The sequence below is a fragment of the Seriola aureovittata genome, chromosome 3 (genome assembly GCF_021018895.1).
Source record: "Seriola aureovittata isolate HTS-2021-v1 ecotype China chromosome 3, ASM2101889v1, whole genome shotgun sequence".
Classification (NCBI taxonomy): domain Eukaryota; kingdom Metazoa; phylum Chordata; class Actinopteri; order Carangiformes; family Carangidae; genus Seriola; species Seriola aureovittata.
In genome coordinates, this window is record NC_079366.1 from 13,196,235 (window position 1) to 13,217,415 (window position 21,181).

Below are 21,181 nucleotides of genomic sequence, written 5' to 3' on the forward strand. Positions count from 1 at the left end.
TCTAAGTTTACATGTTTTTTTATTGCACTCCGAACTCAAATCTCAGCATTAGCCACTGATTGGCAGTTAAGATGTATTGTTTTTGTGATCAAATGCTTGTTTTGTTTGGTACAATACATTCTCCTCCTCCTGTATTACAGAGTAGCCAGCTTTTGCCCTCAGCTGGCCTGTGACAAAGCTAACATTTAGTAGATTGCGATTGAATGTATCTGTCATATTACACGGGAGAGGGAGAGTATATGCGCCAGGTCAAATACATGTTAATCCATTAATCCCTTTAATGTGGAAACTGGATTCTCTCCTAATGGGTGTTTGTCAAGGCTTAGCACCCACATCACCACTGAGCAACAGGCAGAAATGTTAGAGGAGCCTTCAGTGGGACTCAAACCTGTTGGTGGTTGGGTGGCTGTGGGGGGAGACCTCTGTCACCATGCTCTCTGTTTTTGCTTGAGAAAAAAAAAATTAATTTTAAATGTACTTTTATTACTACAGTGACACAACTTTTCTTCTTAATTTTCAGTCTTGTGTTCATGTCCTGTGCAGACTGAGCGAAGCTAACAGTATGAAACCACAGGATGCCATAAATGTGCCGCATGCCACAGACAGTGAGCACACACCAGTGTGAGCACACACCAGTGCCAGCTGTGAGCATATGTGATTTTTGACTGGTTAAAAGTAGTAAATCTGGTTGGTTCGCACTGTTTCCCACTTCAATGATGAATCAGCAACAGAGCCAGTTTTCAAATGACAGTAATAATCGGTACATGCCGTTCGGGTTCTGCTTCTAAGGCATTTTTCAAACATCCATCTGTAGCGTGTTTTCCTTGTGAGTAGGAGATTTGTGAATCGCACGCAGTATTCATTTGAACGTGAAGCAGGACACGTAACGCTGCATTCAAGATATTTCAACAGAATGAAGAACAGGAAAACGTATCACGTTTTTCCAAGATTGTGCAAGCCTTGTAGTCACACCATGTACCTAACCTCAATTATATACCTTTGCTGTGTTATGTATTTAGAGCAGCAAATATACCCAATGGAGTTCTTAGTAACAAACAAGTTTCTGTTTACACTCAGTGTTAGTTGCCAAAATTCTTTGGGTATCCTTAAGGTCTAACAAACATGCTGAATGTATTTTCTTTCTCAAGAAAACAAAACGAGGAACCACTCATAGAAACATTGCTCCCTGCCAGTGGTCAAAAACTCCACAGTGTCTCCACATCTTTAACAAGTGAAATCAGATGAAGCTCCTTTTTAAATTCACCTAATTAATTGTGTTAGTGTTAATGTTGTATTTTATGCAGATGTAACTGCCAGTAGTGGCAGCTGTGCAGTTGTTTAGCCAGTGGCTTGTTGACACTACTGTGTGTCATTCATTTCATTAACACAGATATTGTGGCTCAATGTCTTACATAAATTTTCAAGGCTGATGTGAAGGTTTTTTTCTGATTTGGCTGCGTGAATGTGACTTTTCCTAAAATGAAATGCTCTTCCAAGCACAAAGTAAAACACGTCCTAATGTCTCTTTTCACCTTTTAAATCCCCTATGACACCAGGCCTGGACACAGTGGGAGTCTGAGTTTCAAATTTATGCCAGCTGAGTGGTGTGGTGTGGACTCAGCTTAGTGTGGTGAAAGAGCTGCACTTGTGCTGTTTCTACCAAGGTTCCCACTTCCATTGCTTAATCACAGTTAATGCTTTGTCATGCTTTGCTGGTGATGAGGAGCTGATTTGAAGGAAGTTGAGCCAGACACCAGTATGACAGACCGAGTTACGCACTGGTCATCACAATGAGTCAGCATGAGTCGTCGAGCAGTGACGGTGCTGTAGATAGAAAGGGTGACCATGTAAGGTCAGGGATAATAATGATTGCATTTTACTTTTGTCCTATTTCAACAGAATGGTGATGTAGATTTTTTGCAGATGTACGTAGAAGTTCATAGTTAAACCTTCGTCTGTGTCTTGTGAATAGAAGCTGACATCCTGCTGAATGTACTGGAGAGCTGTCATACAAAGCTAAGAGAGTTGTCTACTCTCAGACTCTATATGCACCCAGATAGCTATTATAGGCTAGAAAACGTGTTTTTTCCGGCTCCTGGGTTTTTCCCTTTCATTTAAGTTGTCATTTCCTACGACAAATACCTCAGTAGTAATTATTCCATTAAGATCTGGGACAGTCCCCCTGCTCTGAGTTTGAAGCGAGCAGATGAGACGTCTTGCCGTCACAGATCAAGTGAATGTAGTTGAGATTGGGGGCAGAGCTTTGTTGCTGTAGGTTTGCTGTTGTTTTTCATATTGTTGTGTCTCAGCAGCTGTTTGTGAGGATGGTTATCAGTTAGCTGCTTCTTAATCTCCAGCAGTGTCACCCACTTTATCACTTCATCCAAGACGGTGATTTCTTCCAGAATTGTTTTGTCTTGGTAATTACGCCTGTCATCGTTGTTCATCATAATCTTTGGTTCATTTAACAAACCGATAACGTAACTAACCAGAAACAGAATGTTGTCACCACAGGACCGGGTGGAGACAAGTGTCATCAGCAGCAACGTACATCATCACTTGACAATCAGGGCTACACCCATCCCTATATAAACAAACCAGACACATTATCTGCTGTCATAACCCATCAATCCTCGTTTGAAGAACAAAAATCTTCTTTTTCTTTAAAATCCATTGCAAAATGTCCAGCATGCTGGATAATGTCTAGTTATAGATCGGGGAGAGTTATAAAATATATTTTTTTATCTTTGTTTGTGTTGATTTTTAGCATCCTTTATTAGACGTATGTCATAGTTTGGCTCCGTGCCATGACGCTGCTCCAGCTGAGCTAATGATAGAGGAGGAAACCCAGAGTGTGGAGAGACGAGTAGAAAGATAGTGCCCTCTGGAATGTTTTGAGAAGGGGAGGGGTGGCACACAGGAAGTGGCATGGGGTTGAATTTAGCCAACAAGGTCTGTCTCTTGTGTGGGTGGTGGGGCACTCAGACAGCAAGGTCAGGGCCTTCAGTGCCAGCTGTCATGCCAGTTGATTCATGAGGGATCCTCTTTGGCTTTCCCTCAGGAGTCCAGTCATTATGGTTTTGAGATGACTCCATAGAAATCTTCATTACACAGAAAAAATGGCTGCGCCTTTATAAATCTGTCTAAATCATACAAGGAAATGTGAAGCTGTTGTTTTGCACTACCTTTGCTTTATTTTTATTTACTTGCAATTAATCGCTATGATTTCTGGAAACAAAACTATTCTATTGTACTTATTAGAAGTCTTAGTGCATTGGATCAGTTGGAGTAGTAGCACCATGAGACAAGCCACACACTCACATGGTCATGCTTGTGTTTTTATTGGAGACTGATGTGAACAACACGATCTGGAAAAAAAAAAGGGTGTCATGTAAAGCTACACCCTATTCGTACTTCCAACCTCCCCTAAAATTGCCTGCTGAGATAGTGTCAGGAGCCCCTATCACCCTATAAAGGAAAATAAAGTAATAAAAAAATGGATAGATAGATCTCCACTAATTATTTGATCAAAATGTATTTATAGAAAATGCATGTAAGATCTGAATTTGCTGATTTAACATGATGAATTACATAGAAATATTTAGTGACTGCAACGAGTCAAATCTGCCCGATGCGTGTGAGATTAATTATTATCCCCCAACTGATCTTTCACCATTTAAACTCTGAGAAAAACATTGTTAGAGGGGAAATTGAGAAAAAAATGTATAAATATTTGTAATCAGGCATGTCCACATGTATCAGTGAGGAGAAGATTAATGTTAGACACATCTTTCATTATAATAACGCAATACAGTTTAACAGGTTTATCAGAGAACAACGCCTGGAAGACTGAAGAGTTTACCTCAGGTCAAACAGAGCTTGAGGTGCGTCAATGTGTGTGAACATTTTTCTGACCTGACTCACTGCATTCCAGCAGTATCACTTCGACTCCACTGGAAGTGCAGTATGAATTAAGACGAAACCTGACGATTTGGTTTTGAACCAGTTAGAAATGCTTTTCCCAGGAGCGTCTGCACTTCGGTTATTCCAACCCATCGTTACTCATTTATCAGCTGTCAGACTTGTTTGGATGGTTCTCCTCCCTCCACCCGCACTATGTTTTGATCTTTTTAAAAGATCCAGCAGGCTGCTATACGAAATGAGATCACGCTCCAAAAGGAATATCACTGCAGGGTTGTTTTGCTTATGGGGCTGTATAGTTTGTTGTGTTTGGCGTGTGTGTGTGTGTGTGTGTGTGTTGTTTGTGCATGTGTGTGTATTGACGAGGCGTGCCATAGAAAACAGTCTTAGTGGAGCGTGCGGCTTCTACAACAGAGAGGACTTTGTGTACCTACCTGCAAAATTATCCCTCAGCTGCAATGTGTCTAATGTGGCTGACAGCTTTTTTTCACACCTCTCTCTCTTTTTATTTGACTTCCTTCCCAGCTTTGCTGCTAGAAAACCATTTTTAATTAACATTGATAACATTGATTAACATTGATCAGTTGTCTCATCTCAGGAATGAACTTTTCCTGCTCACCTCTCTCTCAGAACTACTACTGCTTCCCCCTTAACATGAGCACAGTTTGATCATCATCAACTCCATCATATCTATATTTCTGTTTAGTGTTCCCTATCTTGTCTCAGATATTGAATAATAATTTTATATTTTGGCAAAGCACAGTCTTAAACTTTCAGCGATTCATTAATCCTCCGCAGATGCTGTGGGAGATACGGCTTAAACCAGCTTCTTCCACTTCCTCTCTTTTTCAGCCCCATGCTGTGCTTCTGAGAGTGTTTAAAAAAGATCTAGGATCTGTGTTTATAAGAGCTCTCTAACCCCATGTAAACCCTCTGAAATCTGTTTGATCCCCAAGATATTTTGAACACTAATTTGTATCAGCCCTGCTACTTCTGTGCTCATCCATCTTAAGATGCAAGTTTAGTTTAGTGAACACTGACCTTTGTTTTCGCATGAACCCACAAATCAGCTGCAATAGTCACCTTATATTATATATTTTTGCCCCTTGACAAATTTTTCTCCTTCCATTTGTTTGGTTTTGCAGTGTAATAATAATGATAACGAGTCCATCTTGAAACTGTTCTGTCTGCAGCATACCACTCATTTCAGTGTAAGACTTTACAGTATAACTGCATTTATGTGCCTTTTCTTTTCTCTCCTCCGCAGGCGTGTTGATGGGCGAGTTGTCTCGGCCATGTCGGATGATGCTGCTAGTGAATCCACAGAGCGGGAAAGGACAGGCGCTCACCCTGTACAACAACCACATTCAACGCATGCTCAACGAGGCCGGTGTCCCACACACTCTGGTCATCACTGGTGAGTTGAAGGCACAAGTCCACTCCACACACAGATATACAGCCTGAGAATATCCACATTATTGCACGCCATTATTGTAGAGCTGTGCACAACATGCAAAGGAAAGAATCAAATTGTTGTGTGTTAAAGAAAGATTAGCTAAACCTGTTCATTTTGAGATAAAACTTAAAGTAATTTTGCTAATAATCCATCATTGCACAAATGTGCACGACTATGACAATTATGTCGTCTCAAATTTGAACCTGAAAGTTCGCCTGTAAAGTGTGATGAATGTTTACACCCACAGTTTAGGTGTAACCCAGGGATTTGTTTTTAACAATGAAGGGATCATCTGATCATGAGTGTGTGGTCTGCAGGATAATCAATATCAATCCAGACAAACATGCCCAGATGTCCCTCCTTGCATCACAGGGTGGAAAGAAACTGGTCAATAAGACGATGTAATTTTCCTGGGCATTGTTAATTTCTGGTTTTGTTGATTGAGTTGCTTGATTGCCCAACAAAATTAATAGATGTTTGCACATGCACTGACTCACACCCAGAATAGACACATTATGGATCCCACATATCACACCCTCACGCACAGAACAAAACACGTTTTTCGCTTCTTTTATTGTCAAGGTCTCACGGACATTCAGCTTTCACAAATCTTCCCACTTGTAATATCTCTTGCATTGAATGATCATACAAACAGCCTCACACACAATCAAACACACAGCTCAGCAAAGGCCATGATAACAACAACAGCAACAGCTCCCTTCATGTCCCACAGATTTTTGCTCACTGTATCACAGTATCCCTCCTCTAGTTTAAATCCTCTTCATGTTTTCCTGCTGTCACCATCATTATGCTGATCAGCTGCCTCTGACCCATATGCATGTAGAGATGTTATGTAATAAATATGTGTACACACAGTAGGACACACATATGGATATAGACACATCCACAATAAACACACACATTTACACAAAATCCCCATTTGCCATGATTTGTTTTGATATAATCTTGCGTGTTGATGTGTTCATAGTCATCACTGTAATCTACATACATACGTAGTTATGATTACACAGTGCAGTGCTGGTCACACTCACTCATCCATGCCGTATCGGGACAGATACGGTGCATTCAGAGTGGTACATTTTTTCACATGTTGTCATGTTGCAGCTTTATGCTAAAATAAGAAAAAAAAATCACTATTTCCCTCATCAGTCTGGACTCAATGACAAAGTAACAGGTTTGTTTTTTCCTGCAAATTTTTTAAAAAGGAAAAACTGAAATGACATTGACATAAGTAATCATGTCCAATCAGCTGAATATACCACAGGCAGACTCCAATCAAGGCGTAGAAACATCTCAAACATGATCATGAGAAATTGGAGACACTTGAGCTGAATGTCATGGCAAAGTGTCTGAATACTTATGTCAACATGATATTTTTAGTTTTTCCTTTTTAATACATTTGCAAAAAATTCTAAAATTCTGTTTTTGCTTTGTCATTATGGTGTATTAAGTTAGATCCATGAGGGATTTTTTAAATTTGAGCATAAGGCTGCAAACATAAAAAAAGTGAAGAGATTGAAGGGGTCTGAACACTTTCCGAATGCACTGGAGATAACTGATCAGCAGATGCAATGTAAGCTTGATAATATCAGTTATTCGGGGGGAGTTTTCTTCTTTCCTTGTCTTCTGTTTTTGATTTTCATCCTCTGTCTGGGTTTGTTCATAAATCAGTGCAGTGTCAGATAACAGAGAGAAAATATGGCTTTCATCACAGTGGGAAATGCGCAAACAGAGAAAAGAGGGCAGACAGAGAGAGAGAGAATCACAGTGAGGAAGGCAGGGACGCATGAGAAATCCTCTAACTCCTCTAACTGTGCTGAAAATGTGGAAAACACACACAAAAGATCGAGTTTTTTGTGATTTCCAAGATGAACTTTTTGACAAGTTAATCCTGGAGAATAGATTTAATCCTCAAATCTAGATCTGTGAAAGAGCATGACCATAGACGATCTCTCTGACTGATAGACTTCTAAAATAAACCTTTCACCGTAATCTCTCCCAAATGTTTTACGCCCTGAATAATGTCTCAGTAGAAGAATCTTAAACTTTTTCAGTTTCCATGCAGTTCAGTAACTCCCCAACAATCCTAATTAAGATCCACAGTAAAATAATACATTTAATTTACATAATTCAATTGAAATTCAATACAGGAGCTGTGTTAAAGCTGAAATCTGTAATGTTTTTAATTAATAGTGCACATTATTATATCATTTTGATGGGGTTTGGCAGGTTACAACCAAAACCTTCCGACTTACGTCACTAGAAAATATATTTTGAGTTTGCAGTATCTGGGCAGACAGTGACCAGAATGAAGCTACGCAGTTCATTGTTGATCTTTTGAAAAGTTGGTACCTCCTTCTAAGAAGGGTTTATAGGTTGTAATAACTAATGAGTTTATAAATGGTTAATGATTTAGTAATGCTGTATAGATCAGTTATAAGCCATTAATAAGACATTTTAGGTTTCAGGTTGTAAAAAAAATCCTCCTCTAGCTGCTATTTTCTGTCTGCCTTTACATCTTAGTTAGTTAATGGTTATCAGGCGTTACTATTAATGGTTATTAACGGTAAGAAAAGGGATGATTCCAAAATGATTTTTCACAATCTTGCAACCCAAAAGTTGTTGTTTGGTACCTCACCTGTAACACGTAACTAAACCATTAATTAACCATTAGTTACAAGGTATAAACTCCTTGTACATGGCACTGAAACATGTTTGCTCTGCAGTAAACATTTAGTACAACACACGGCTGCTTGGATTAGAGAGTCTGAATAATCCTGAACAGTATTTAGTGTGAGACTTTTACAGTTAAAAATCAAATTGACTCATTAATGAATGAATAAAAAATCTCTGCGAGAGAGTTTACCTGATGAAACACACTGTACAAGGGGACAGATGGAGAGGTGGTAGCTGCTGTCAAACTGTGTAAAGCAGATTAAATGAGCAAACATAAAACAAGATTTTAAATTGCTGGAAACCTGCACCCACATGAGCTTTTCTGCCTTTAATGAGTGCAGATTGCACTGCTCATATTTGATTGATTACTGCATATCTGTATATGATGTCTCTTCATCTGTTTCCCAGTGCAGCTCCAATATGATTGGTTTTCAATACGACACAGTTTTACTTATTACTGCATATTGCATTTAAAACATTTAGCAGTCTGAATAATGCAGTGAACCATGAGAGTGAGATAAAAGAAAATGGCATTAGGAAGGAGCCGTCCAGATTTAGATGTTGTAGACTGTCCTTTTATCCAAATTAACTCCTGGTGACATGTTGAAGCTGTATCACCCACCTGAAGTGGAACAATAACAAACACAAACACAAACTGATTTCCTAAACAGCAGCAATTGGTAGGTTTTTAAACAAAGGGTTGTTGATTTGAAATAACTTTGATTTCACTTGCTATAATAACAACTGTCAAAACATACACCAAACAAATGTGTAGTAGGCCTATTGAAATACATCATGTTGGAAGAAGTATTCAGATCCTTTAGTTAATACAGGTAAAAGAAGCAATACCATATACATATAATACAATACATAGCCACTCGTTACTGTATATTATTACATTTTATATACTGATATATGAACATGTAAGCTGTATTTTAATGTTTAGAGGTAAAGCAAATTTTAAGTGCTTAAGACACTGATTTACCGAATGTCTTTTTTAAGTAAACTCTTAATATGCCAAGTAACTAGTAACTGTAGCTGTAAAATAAATGAAATTGAGTAAAAAGTACAATACCTCCCTCTGAAATGTAGCAGAGTAGAAGTATAAAGTAGAATAAAATAGACTTAAGTTCACAATTTGATCAAATTTACTTAGTTATATTCCACCACTTTAAGACAATAATGGGTTACTTAGGCAGCTCTATTGTTATAAGTTGTTAATAATATATTTTATTTTAAATAAGTCTTTAAGGATGAGATGAATCAATGAGTTTAACAACAGTATATCGACTTCTCTAAATCCCATGAAGAGCAGGACAAAGCTGCTCATGCTGTCCTAAACACTGGTATATTAGCATCTGATGCTGATGTTACACCGTGTCAGTCGTGAACGTGTCAGTCGTGAACGTAGCTTTTTCTAACAGCACCTGTAACAGCACATAATAACCCAGACAGCTAACACTGTGCTAACTCTTGGCTCTGGATGTAATGCTATGCTATGCTAGAAGAAGTTAGCTAGTTAGCTAGATGCTAATTTACTGTAGAGTATTTCCAGTTTCTGAAAGGCGATAAAAGATCCCTCTAAAGTCTCATACTACAGTAAGGTCACATGTGCAGCAGTTGCTAAACTACGATTCCAGAGTTCGCTGTTTGAGGGTTTTAGCGAACGCCAATTGCGACTCTCCGTAACAAGAGAAAATGTGTTTTATAATAACACGTCTGGCCAAAACAGTTGCAAAGCAGCATGTCCATCTGCTCTTGAGAATCACTGGCATCTGTGTGAGCCGTACGGAAGTCTCTGTATGTGGATGCTAACAGAAGTAGACAGACTCATTATTGGGTCTTGGGCTGTGGCAGCTGTGGGCACCGCCAGGGGTGGAGGATAGATGAAGGATGACTGCTCGGCTAAGGGGGTCCAATGCAGAGAGAGAGAGAGAGTGTGTGTTTCTGTGCTCGTTAGTGAGCTTCTGCACGTGTCTATGTGTTAGTTAAGATGACACACTGATTGCTCCCGGGCAGCCTCGTATTGATTTAAACGTCAGCAACATGCTCGTCGTCCTCTCGTGCTCAGACTCATCTGCTAAATACAAATGACAAATGTTTAGAAGAGACAGATATCCCCTCGAACAACCTCTCTGTGCTGCTCCTTTTTTTTCTATCTTCTTCTCTCTATCTTTTATTCTTTTTTTATGACAACAAACCATGTGCTCTCTTAAAAAAAATCCCGTGGCTCTTTTAACAAGGCCCATACTGTGTTGGAGCTGCTTTCTGTGTCATGGCCAATGTGAGGATGTTAAGACAATTATTGTAACTCTAGCTCAGAGGGCAAGAAGAGGACAAGGATCTTGGAAACAGCCTAGATCCTACAACCTGAGGAAACAAAGCCTTTTTAAAAAATTATCAAAGTATCCTGTTGAAGAGGAACACAGGAAACCTCACTGGAACGGGACAACAAAGTTATACAAGACGTTTGACACGGGACACGTCTGTACAGCTCTGGTTGCTCTGTGAAATTTACATTTTACTCACTTCTGCTCTCTTTCTGTGATGTTTTGATTTCGCTGTAAAAATAAAAGTTACTTCCTGTGGGTGTAGTTGAATCTACAGCAGTGGTCTCAAACTGCTGGCCCGAGGGCCAAATATGGCCCACGAGACAACTTTAGAAGGCCTCCCACGAATTGTTAGATCTTTTTTAGTTGTTTTTTTTCTCATTTAGATTTTGAAGGCCATTTAGTTTCTAGCAAGGCTGCAGGATCAGAGCATAATCTCTGCCTCTGTATTTCACATTTAGCATCTAACAGCTGTACATAACTTGCCAAAATGAGCCCTTCAGCTATGGCCAACAGCACACAGATTTCCCATGGCGCACCTGGTAGCAAAACATCTCTTTCTTAACCTAAAAAAAAAAAAAAATAGGCCGACCTCGAGCACAGACCATTTCAAGAGAGATGGATAATTGATCATGTCTTTGCAGGGTCTAATACGACTGCTTCATGTTTCACCTGCAAGGGGAAAGCTTCAATTCTCCAGTAATAATAAATTTCTGCCTGACAAATGTTTTAACACACACACACGTGTACATACGAATACACATGCACACACCTCCATATAGTCAGTGTGCAAGCAGTAGTTTAAATTGAGTCGGTGCTATATTCTGACTGAACAGTGATGACAGTAGCCAACTAATAATATGAGCTCCCAGCTCACGTTATGAGCTGTTGCTATATTAGCCTAACAAGCTAATGTTGGTCTTTGTGAACATTGTGTGTGGAGCGTTGCTACAACAGATACCAGCTGTTGCAACTCACAAACAATAACGGAAACATTTCAGGACATGAACATTTAACGACATGTTGTTAATAAAAAAGTTAAACATATCAAACTCACTCACTCTGAATTCTGTGTAGAGATCTGGATGTCTGTTGTTGAGCTGCTTGGATAAGCTTTCCTGCTTTCATTTGAAATGCTCTATGGCACCGTTTGAATACTGGCTTTTGGTCGTTTGTAACTTGTCCTTGATGATCTGCATCAAATACAAAGTGTCTCCCTACACTAGTCTTGCCATATATATATATTTTTTTTTTTAAGTCGCAGCAGACCTGTCGCTGCACCTGTACTTGCTCCCATTCCATGTGTTGTTGTTATTGATTACTGTGGCTCCCTTCTTCCTCTCTTCAAGTTTGATGTCTGACTAGGACTTCTGTAGGGTTATTACACTGCCCTCGTCAGTCCTGGACGAATTACATCTCAAGTACCTACGTATTAATGGTACTGAAGAAAAACAAGTACTGTCAGATTTTCAAAATTGTAGCATCAACTTGGTGCTGAAGTATCAGTTCTCATGATCTCATCCCTAGTGACAGATGCATTTCTTGTTAATTTTCCAGATAAAATCTTTTCCAATGCAGCTTATAAAAAGCAAATCACTTACGGGTTTTAGCAGCACCTCCCTGTTCATATAGGCACAGGGTTTGTGAAATGTGACGAGTCTTTCCACCACCACTCTGTGACCCAAAAGTATCATCATTTCCAGGATTTGCTTGTTTAATGTGGTTGTTACCACTTCATATAATTGCCACTCGGTGTAAATATACTTTCTAAGGTTTAACCATATCTTGATTATAGGTACTTTTTCCACTCTCAGACTGTAAAACATTGGCCATGTTTAAGCTCTTGTTAGCAGATATTTCCAGAGTTCAGGCTTGGCCGAGGGCAGTGTCAGAACAGGACGTGTCTCTCAGCGCCTGCAGCCATCAACACAACCTACTGGAGTCTCTCTGGATATGTGATGAGGCGTGTTTCTATTACTGTACTCCGGGAAAAAAATATAACCTCAGTCACACGTATTAAGTCAGTGCAGTGAAACTAGACCTCCTTCGGTGGCGATTTTTGGATTATGCAGAGTGGCATGAATGTTATAAGATTCAAGAAGGGACTGTTAGAGTAGACATATTAAGACTGGAGTAAGACTACATTTCTCTGTTGTTGGGATGGTGAATGAGATGGTATAAACGAGCGCAAGTTTGTATGGCCACCTTTTGCACACTGCGGCGATGATGTGTTTTGCTATTTTGACATATTTTGCTATAATAAAACCACTTAGCCTATGCAAACTTGCCAAACCCAACCAGTCTAAATTTGTTTAATTGTATCAGATATTCATGTTGATGGACAAGTCATTCTGAGATACAATATATAGAAGATATTTAAGCTTTGGGAAGGACTGAGCTACAGTTAGAGATGGTGACACAGATGGTTAAAAAGGCTTTTCAGAGAAAAATTCTGTCCAAACAAAGAAAATCTCACCAGCAAAAGTCATCACAGATCACAGTGTAATGCAGTGTAAGGGTCACACCTCAGGCACTCCCTGTTGTGTGTGTGTGAGAGAGAGACTGCAAGGTTGTGTGTGTGTGTGTGTGTGTGTGTGTGTGTATGTGTGTGTGTGTGTGTGTGTCTGTGTGTGTGTGTCTGTGTGTGTGTGTGTGTGTGTGTGTGTGTGTGTGTGTGTGTGTGTGTGTGTGTGTGGGGGCAAATTTTTGTGTGCATCATTGTGGCCACGCCCTCAGGCACCTCCAGGCAGCTGAGTAAGCTGTCACAGTGTTTATAGTGTTTCCTGCTGTATTACAACACACACACACACACACCTACACGTATTTAATAAGGCAGTGCTGTTTAACTGTCATCACCTTCTGTCATGTTGGTGGATCAGTACTGCAGCTACTAGACTGTGCTGCTTGAAGAGAGCTGCAGTCAGCATGTGTGTGACAGCAGGGTGGAGATTCGTCTGCAGCTGCCTTTAATGGGATGATACAAGGTCAGCAGGAGGACAGAGCTTCTTCTTACCTTACGTGCACTTAACCTGTAACGATGTAAAGGAACCGGTCGAGGCAGACAGCCACCTACCCACTCAGAGCCGGTTTCTGATCAAAGTGTTAAAAGGAAGTTTTTCTTTCCACTGTCACCAAGTGCTTGCTCATGGGGAAATGTTGTGTCTCTGTGCATAATATTTTAAAGAGTATGGTCTAGACCTGCTCTATGTGAGAAGTGCCCTGAGAATAACTTCTGTTAAAATTTAGTGATATATAAATAAAATTGTCTTACCTTGACTAGAAGCTAATGAAACATTTAAAATGATGAAAGAGGGGGCTGTGATTCCTCCTGCCCATACTCGCCTTTCATCCTTCTTTGTGTTTCCATCCCTCCACTGCAGCAATAAAAAACATTGTATTTTTGCTAAATAAAATGACTTTAACAATGAATTGAGTGTACTTTAAATCCTCCAGGTATATACAGAGTATTCAGGCGAGTGTAATAAAGTGTAGTAGACAAACCGAACAATAGTTTAATCATACGTTTTGATATAAAGCAAGTATCATGAGCCTAACACTGATCTGTAGGTTTACTGATCCCCATGAAGAAGAAAGAAACACACTCTTTCCTGTCATTTATGTATATATTGGACGCTAGTGAGGGTTAGTCATCTCTGCATCCTTCTGAGGACATTTTGAAAACACCAAAGTCCTGTAGCTGTGACCAGAGGCCAGTAATGAAGCAGATGACTGTAATGAGTTAGTCAGAGTCCACTGCTTCTACCCACAGGGAGAAACTCAGCTGGACAAAAGTACTCCTCTCCTCTGCTCTGCAGTGTGACTTGCCTTCATCCCTACATCCCTGATATTTGTTTTCCAACATTGCTCCGTTTTGCCATCATCAATCTAACTGACGAGGGGAGTTGCATACTAAATCTGCTCTCCTCCCTCCACACTGCAGTGTCCCTGCTTTGTTGCTGATTTGAGCCCCTCAATCCTTTTTGGTGTACAGCCTCTGCATAGATAAGGGAACGTGATGTGACAGGACTGATAAGGAGGAATCGATTCCTTTATTCTGCAGAGTTTAGGGAAGGTAAGGTAAGAAGAAAGACCAAGAAATCAGATCCCTCTCTAGAGGAGTGGCGGGGGCAACGGTGTAACATGACCGTTCTTCTTGGTTAAGACATTAACACAATGGCAGCATTTAAGGACTAAACAAAGTAGTTACACGGAAGAGACATAAAAGTGGAGAGCTTATTTTCAGGTCCCTGCAGCCCACAGGTCAGCAAAGTCTGGAAAAGTTGAAAATGTATTTGTGGGCCTTGAAAAGAAACTTTAGAAACTTTCAATATAATTTATATAATAAACAGTAATGAAATACTACTTGTAATATACACTGTACTGTTGGATCTAGCAGCTAAATTAAAGTGTGTAATATCAAATGTTGGTCTGGCACTACAGCACCTGCTTGCAAGGTGCAAGGAGAAAGAAAAGCAGTCTCAAAAACTCCAAACATACCTATAAAAGTCCTCAAACAACTCTCATTTTACACTTTTTTTTGTACAGATTAAACAAATGAGATAAACCTGTAGGGAGCCTTAGATGTGCTTGTAGGTGGGGTTTGTTTCCTATGGACAGAGCCAGGCTAACACAAATATACATATGTATATATATTTAGTTTACAGACATTAGAGTGGTCTCCATCTTCTCATCTAACTCTCAGCAAGGCAGCAAATGCAGGCATCTCCTAAAATGTTGAACTGTTCCCTAAAGATCAACTCTATCATCAGACTGACAGTAAAATTGTTCTAAATACCACAAGTCTTGTTTTGACACTTTAAAAGTGTTAGATATAAACATTGTCCTGCAGACGTCATCCTAAATTTTTTAATGTAATGAGGGAAAACACGGATACATAAAAAAACTGGTCCAGTTTCAAGACATGGAATTGTTGATAGAGAGAGAGAGATACAGATACAGATACAGAAGAAACATACTGGTTGAGGAGTAGACCCTTTGTGAGTTTTGTGTGATTTGGGGATTATTAGAGTCTCAGCTTCTACACCAGATATTGATTAGTAACCTAGTTAATGGCTTCCTTAAGGCAGGTCTGCTGTATCTTTGTGTGTAGGTTTATAGTATTAACTGTTGCTGTAGCAGACGTTTCTAAAAATCCACTTGCAACAGCTTCACAACCATCGCTCCATCACACTATGATCTGTTTTCTCAGTCTCATACATTCTCTGTGTTTTGTCTCGTTCATATCCTCCATCGCCTCCATGTCTGTTTTTATTTTTTACCAACAAAACATGCCGCCCTGCCTTGTGTGCTTCTCTCAACAACAAAAACAGAGAGAAAAGCACACGAAATAAAATCTGTTTGTTTTAAAAAGTGAAAGAAATGCAAGAAGGATATTGAGGAACGAATGGTATGAGGCAAGTTTTACTGAACCTCAGCGGGAAAAACAGAGGAGAGTTGTGACCGAAGCTGTGACGGTTCGGTGCACTCGACTGGCTTTTCTTCACACCTCACAGCCCTCCTGCTGTCCTTTAACCTTCAGGCAGAGGACGCAGACATTGAGAAGTAGTCAGAGACAGAGAGAGAGAGAGATACATCCCTCCATAGGTAAACACTAAACATGAATATTCAAAAACCTGATTCCAGAGAAAAAACGTGGCTGGTGCAAGAAAATCCAAAAATATGTTAAGATATGATAAGTGACAGTGAGTGAGTTTAGTCAAAGTTAGTTTGATAAATGTCCACATGATGAACCAGTTTAAACTGAGCTGAAGGGTCAAGATAGAAAACAGAACTGAAGTCAGTATGTAGAACTGGATTCATCGGTGAATCTGTTTTCTTCAACTTTATAGTGTTTGATTACATTTACAACTGTGCATATAGCTGTACAGTGACACTGCACAAAGTTTCCACGTGGTGCAAGCACAAAAACTCACATCAAGTGGCAGCTCATCACTAACTCAAATAATTAATAAAATATCTGAATATCTGGTCGAGCTCTTGTTTAAACTCACCAGCTCTAAAACCAGAGGTGGAAAGTAACGAAATACATTTACTCACGTTACTGTATTGAATACTTTTTTTGTGTATTTTGTATTTTTTAAGTACAATTTAAAATCGGTATTTTGTATTTTACTTGAGTACGTTTTTACTCAAGTATTGTACTTAGTTACTTTATAAATCCTATCCGTTACTGAGTAAAAATAACAATTCAACCTACAGGGGAAAAATACGCGCCAGAACCAACAGTGACTAACTTTACAAAACAACTAACTTTAAGTTGCTACTTAAACTGAACAAGAAGTTCAGTTGTTGTGAAGTTGTTGTTTTTGCACTTACATTTGTTACACTTGTTCTTTAATTAAAAACAAAATAGTTTTGGATTTCTGACCCCTTGTCCTATTTTTACTACCCTCACACCCCACACAAAGAAAGTAACTAAGTAACTTTTACTTAAAGTACATTTCAAATGAACTACTTTTTACTTTTACTTGAGTACATTTTCAGATGAGTACTTTTACTTCTACTTGAGTAATATTTCATCAAAGTATTGGTACTTTTACTTGAATACAAAATTTCTGTACTTTTTCCACCTCTGTCTAAAACTCGAAGAATTGAGAGGAAAACAGATTAAGTTTGTTTTTTGAAAGTGTGATCTTTTGTCCCTCAGACATCCTTAAGGAGTTTTTAGGGCATCCACCAATAAAAACATGAACATTGTAATTTCTCCAAACTTCACTACTAGACTGGAAATTACTATTAAAATGATATTCTGCACTCTCACTGCCAGTATCTCCACACAGACAGTGGTCAGCAGTTACAGATTTTATTACTACCCACAAAATAACAAAAGTGTATTGGCTTCAGTAAATTTCTATCCATCAATCCATTTTCTGCTGCTTATCCGGGGTCAGGTCACAGTGGCAGCAGGTTAAGCATCGCAGACTGGACGTCCCCAACAACATTTTCCAGCTCCAGCCAGGCCAGATGAGATGTATAATCTCTTGAACGTAGATCGACTGGTAAATCGAAAACTTTGCATTCCGGCTCAGCTCCCGCTTCACCACAATGGTCCGGTACAACACCCGCTTTACTGCTGTCCTGTCAATCTCTCGCTCCATCCTACCCTCTTTTGTGAACAAGACCCCGAGATACTTTATACACTTTATTCTGTGGGTATATACATTCCAAGGAAGGTTCCTGAAAAGAACTGTAATTATAAGGAAAACTGGTCTTTCCTTGATGAAGCAATTTAATTTAAACCCAAATGAATATTTATGAATTATTCCTTTATCATTGGATATTTTATTCTTCATGCTTGTTTCATTATGCTTGCCTGTAGACAGGTTTTTGTGTCTTCAGCTGACCTGCCACTGACTAAAAGACTCTACCTTATGCATGCAATTAATTAGAATTAAATAATTGAAGTGTACTAATTAAAGGCTGTCTCTACTCTCTCCATACTTGGGGCCAAATCACAAGGTTCTCTCCAGGAAACTTCAGGGAAATTACAGATCTGTTAAATGAAGCATTACTCTAAAAGTCATGTGGTGTCCTGACTCTGGAGTTACTCTTGTGTCATCCACCTAAAGAGGCACCTGGCCTTGACACCAAAGACCCACTTCATCAGATTATACAGCCCCAGATTAATTTGATGAAGTGCTCCTGGGTAATTTAGTTGTTCCGATGTAATCGGCAGTGTGACAGACGCTTCATTTAAGACCATATATCAACTTTCCCCTCCAAGGTGATACTTTAATTTGGCAACTGAAGGGGAAAAGAGAAAGAAGATTAAAAGTATGGAGGACTAGGACTATTCTGTCACCTCAGATCTTAATGTCTTCTTTATGGCATGACTTAGATCCGATGTACGTATGTGTGTCATGTGTAACCTCATTGCTAATTTAGGCACACACAGGACAGGTTGTATTACAACTGGATCATCAGTAGGGGCCAACAGCTAACACCTGCAGTCTGTCACACCTCCATTAGAGCTGACCATGACCTCTGACCTCGCTGATGAGGGAGGAAGCTGACAGGACAAATTTCTCTTTTAGTAAAAGTATGAGAGAAATATAGACGCTTATCCCTCGTTTCTCGGACAGGAAAGACACACCTATACGAACACACTCACCATTTCTGTGTACGTGTCTGTTTTGCAGAGCGGCAGAACCACGCCCGAGAGCTGGTGAAAGAGGCCGACCTGTCTCAGTGGAGCGCTTTAGTCATTATGTCAGGCGACGGACTTCTGCACGAGGTAAAGAGAGACATGGCGTACATGTTCACTATATTCACATCCAAACTCACGACTGTTTGGATTTAGCTCAGAACAGTTGAAGTCAACGTTACAGACTTCTGTCATCATTTTAAACCAAATGTCTGTTTCCTGCTGTTGTATATAAAGATGAACGTTATGTTGCATATGTTCATGAAAATTTTACATTACTATGAACCTGAAGGGTTATGGTTACAAATAGAGCTGAAACAATGATTAAACTAGATGATCGACAGAAAATTAAACAGCAACTCTTTTAATAATTGAAGGCTAAATATCTTTGGGTTTTAGACAGTTGGTCAGACATGAGCAGTATGGTATCTGGTATTTCAGAGATCAATTATGCAGTTCTATATATAAATATAATAGTTTGATATGTTTTACATTTATAAACTAGCCTTTGTTAGTATGGTATGGGTGGTTAAAGTTGTATTGTCCGTGAACACTGCTCAGACTGCAGTGTGAGGTAAATTCAAAATTAGTTCCTTTATTATACTAGTGCAGCCTAATACTTGATTTTCAGAACTGTAATTCACAAAAGGTTTTCAAAACTTTACTTTTAGACTTATTTTGTTAAATGAAAGATTTTTGTAGAAAAGCATGTTTATTTTCTTCAGAGGTCAATACAAACAGAATTCAAGAGTCTAAAACTGTCAAAATTATGATTTTAATCAGTAGATATCTGATTAAAAAGGTGTTGTCACTTCTGTACCGTAACAGTGTTGAGATTCGATACTCAACCCTGCTGCTGTGTCTAGTTTCTTCTGTCACTTATAGAAAATATTAATTTGTATTTTTATGTGTCCGCCCAATTAAAGATGTATTTTCTGTGTCTCTCAGGTGATAAATGGTCTGCTGGAGAGACCAGACTGGGAGGACGCCATCCAGACCCCGCTGGGTATCCTTCCTGGTGGATCAGGCAATGCCTTGGCTGCGTCCATACACCACTACTCTGGGTGAGCCACATGCAGAATGATGAATAAAACCAAACATCAGCACGTTATGTGTAGCTCTAACCTGCGCTGTGGAAATATGTTGGGGTGCTTGTGATACTGAGTGTCCTCAGGGCTGCTCACACACAGCTCTGGCTCGGTGAAGCATCACTAGATTTGCTGGAGAAGAGCTTCAGTGATTAATCGATTAGTGGCTGGTTCCTGGTTTACTAAACTGCGTGATAGTAAATCTGAATTTTGTTGCTTAATTTGGACTGGAAATAAGGGGCACTTTTCACAATTTTCGCTAAAGTAAACGGCAGATTAATCAATAGCGAAAATAATTATTTATTGTAGATGAGAACATCAACTTGTAAAAAATATCATCTGCATTGTAACATCATTATTCTGTCAAGAATCGCCTTCAACAGAGCTCCACAGAAACCAGTCTGACCAGTTAGGTGACATACTGATTCATAGTTTCAAACAGTTGTCAAGGATTTTCTCCAAAACTTTCAGCTTGTCCCCCGTCAGACAGAGCTACCTGTGCTCTGTGAAAGACTGGAGCAGACACAAGAAACTGATGTAGCTGTCAGTAAAAGCAGTGCAGAATGTACAGTGGGAGCTTTGCTGACAAGGACGTGCTGTGTGTAAAGGCCATAATCCCCTTGAGTCTGTTGTACTTCGGCAGAGCCTGTAATACTGATGGTGCAATGTCTCCACTGTCCTATTATAAAAACAGGTATTTCTGCTGCTCCAGCTCCAGACAGAAATACTGGCTAACATCTGATTTAAAAAAATCAGACGTAGCATATAACTATAACCAAGCCTCAGACACACACGGTTCTGCTCCCTGGTGCTCTTCAGTGTAAAATGCACTTATCTCATCTGTATTAATTATTAATGATTAGCTCATTTGAGTTTGGAGATCATTCAACCAGAACAAAGAACAGAGAGAAGAAGCCGAAGGGCTTAAAGAGAGGAGGAGAGAGCAAATGAATGAATGAACAGTATCTGATCTCATGAGATTCAAAGGTAGATAAGCTAATGCTGCCTCATTTACTCATAGACTTTTCTTTATATTATATGCAGTCTGTGGTTTATTTTATAGTGATCAGTAAATTCTCATTTCAGACTTGTGGGATTGTTCATAACTGTTTATTTATATATATATATTTGAGAGCATTATACAGTTCATACATTCGCATCAGATTTTGGATACTAAATGGCAGAGGGTAAATATAGTGCACTATATATTAAGTATTGGGCGATTTTTAGATCAATATATTTGATATTAGGGCTGCAACTAACAATCATGTTATCACTTAATCTGCAGATTTTTTTCTCAATTAATTAAATAATCACATCGTCTATAGAATGTCAGAAAAAAGTGGAAAACTACTGTGAACAGTCCGTCATCAATAAAAAGATCGGGGTGTCCTTGTGGTTTACGGTTTGATACAACAGCCTTGACCCTGGTTCAAGTCAGTATGAGACCTTTGTTACATCTCTCTGCCTCATTTCCTGTCACCTTCATCTACTTTGTGAAAAAGATATAAAATGATGAACACAT

At 39.3% G+C, this 21,181-nt stretch overlaps 1 protein-coding gene across 1 annotated transcript in view; it reads left to right on the forward strand.

Moving 5' to 3' along the window:
* LOC130167108 (sphingosine kinase 1-like) overlaps positions 1–21,181 on the forward strand; it is a 42,419-nt gene that overhangs the window by 11,885 nt on the left and 9,353 nt on the right. Inside the window, exons 2-4 of the mRNA XM_056373096.1 lie at positions 5,189–5,338; positions 18,564–18,658; positions 19,517–19,632. Coding sequence (XP_056229071.1) covers positions 5,189–5,338; positions 18,564–18,658; positions 19,517–19,632 — 361 coding nt within the window. The remainder of the gene's footprint in view (positions 1–5,188; positions 5,339–18,563; positions 18,659–19,516; positions 19,633–21,181) is intronic.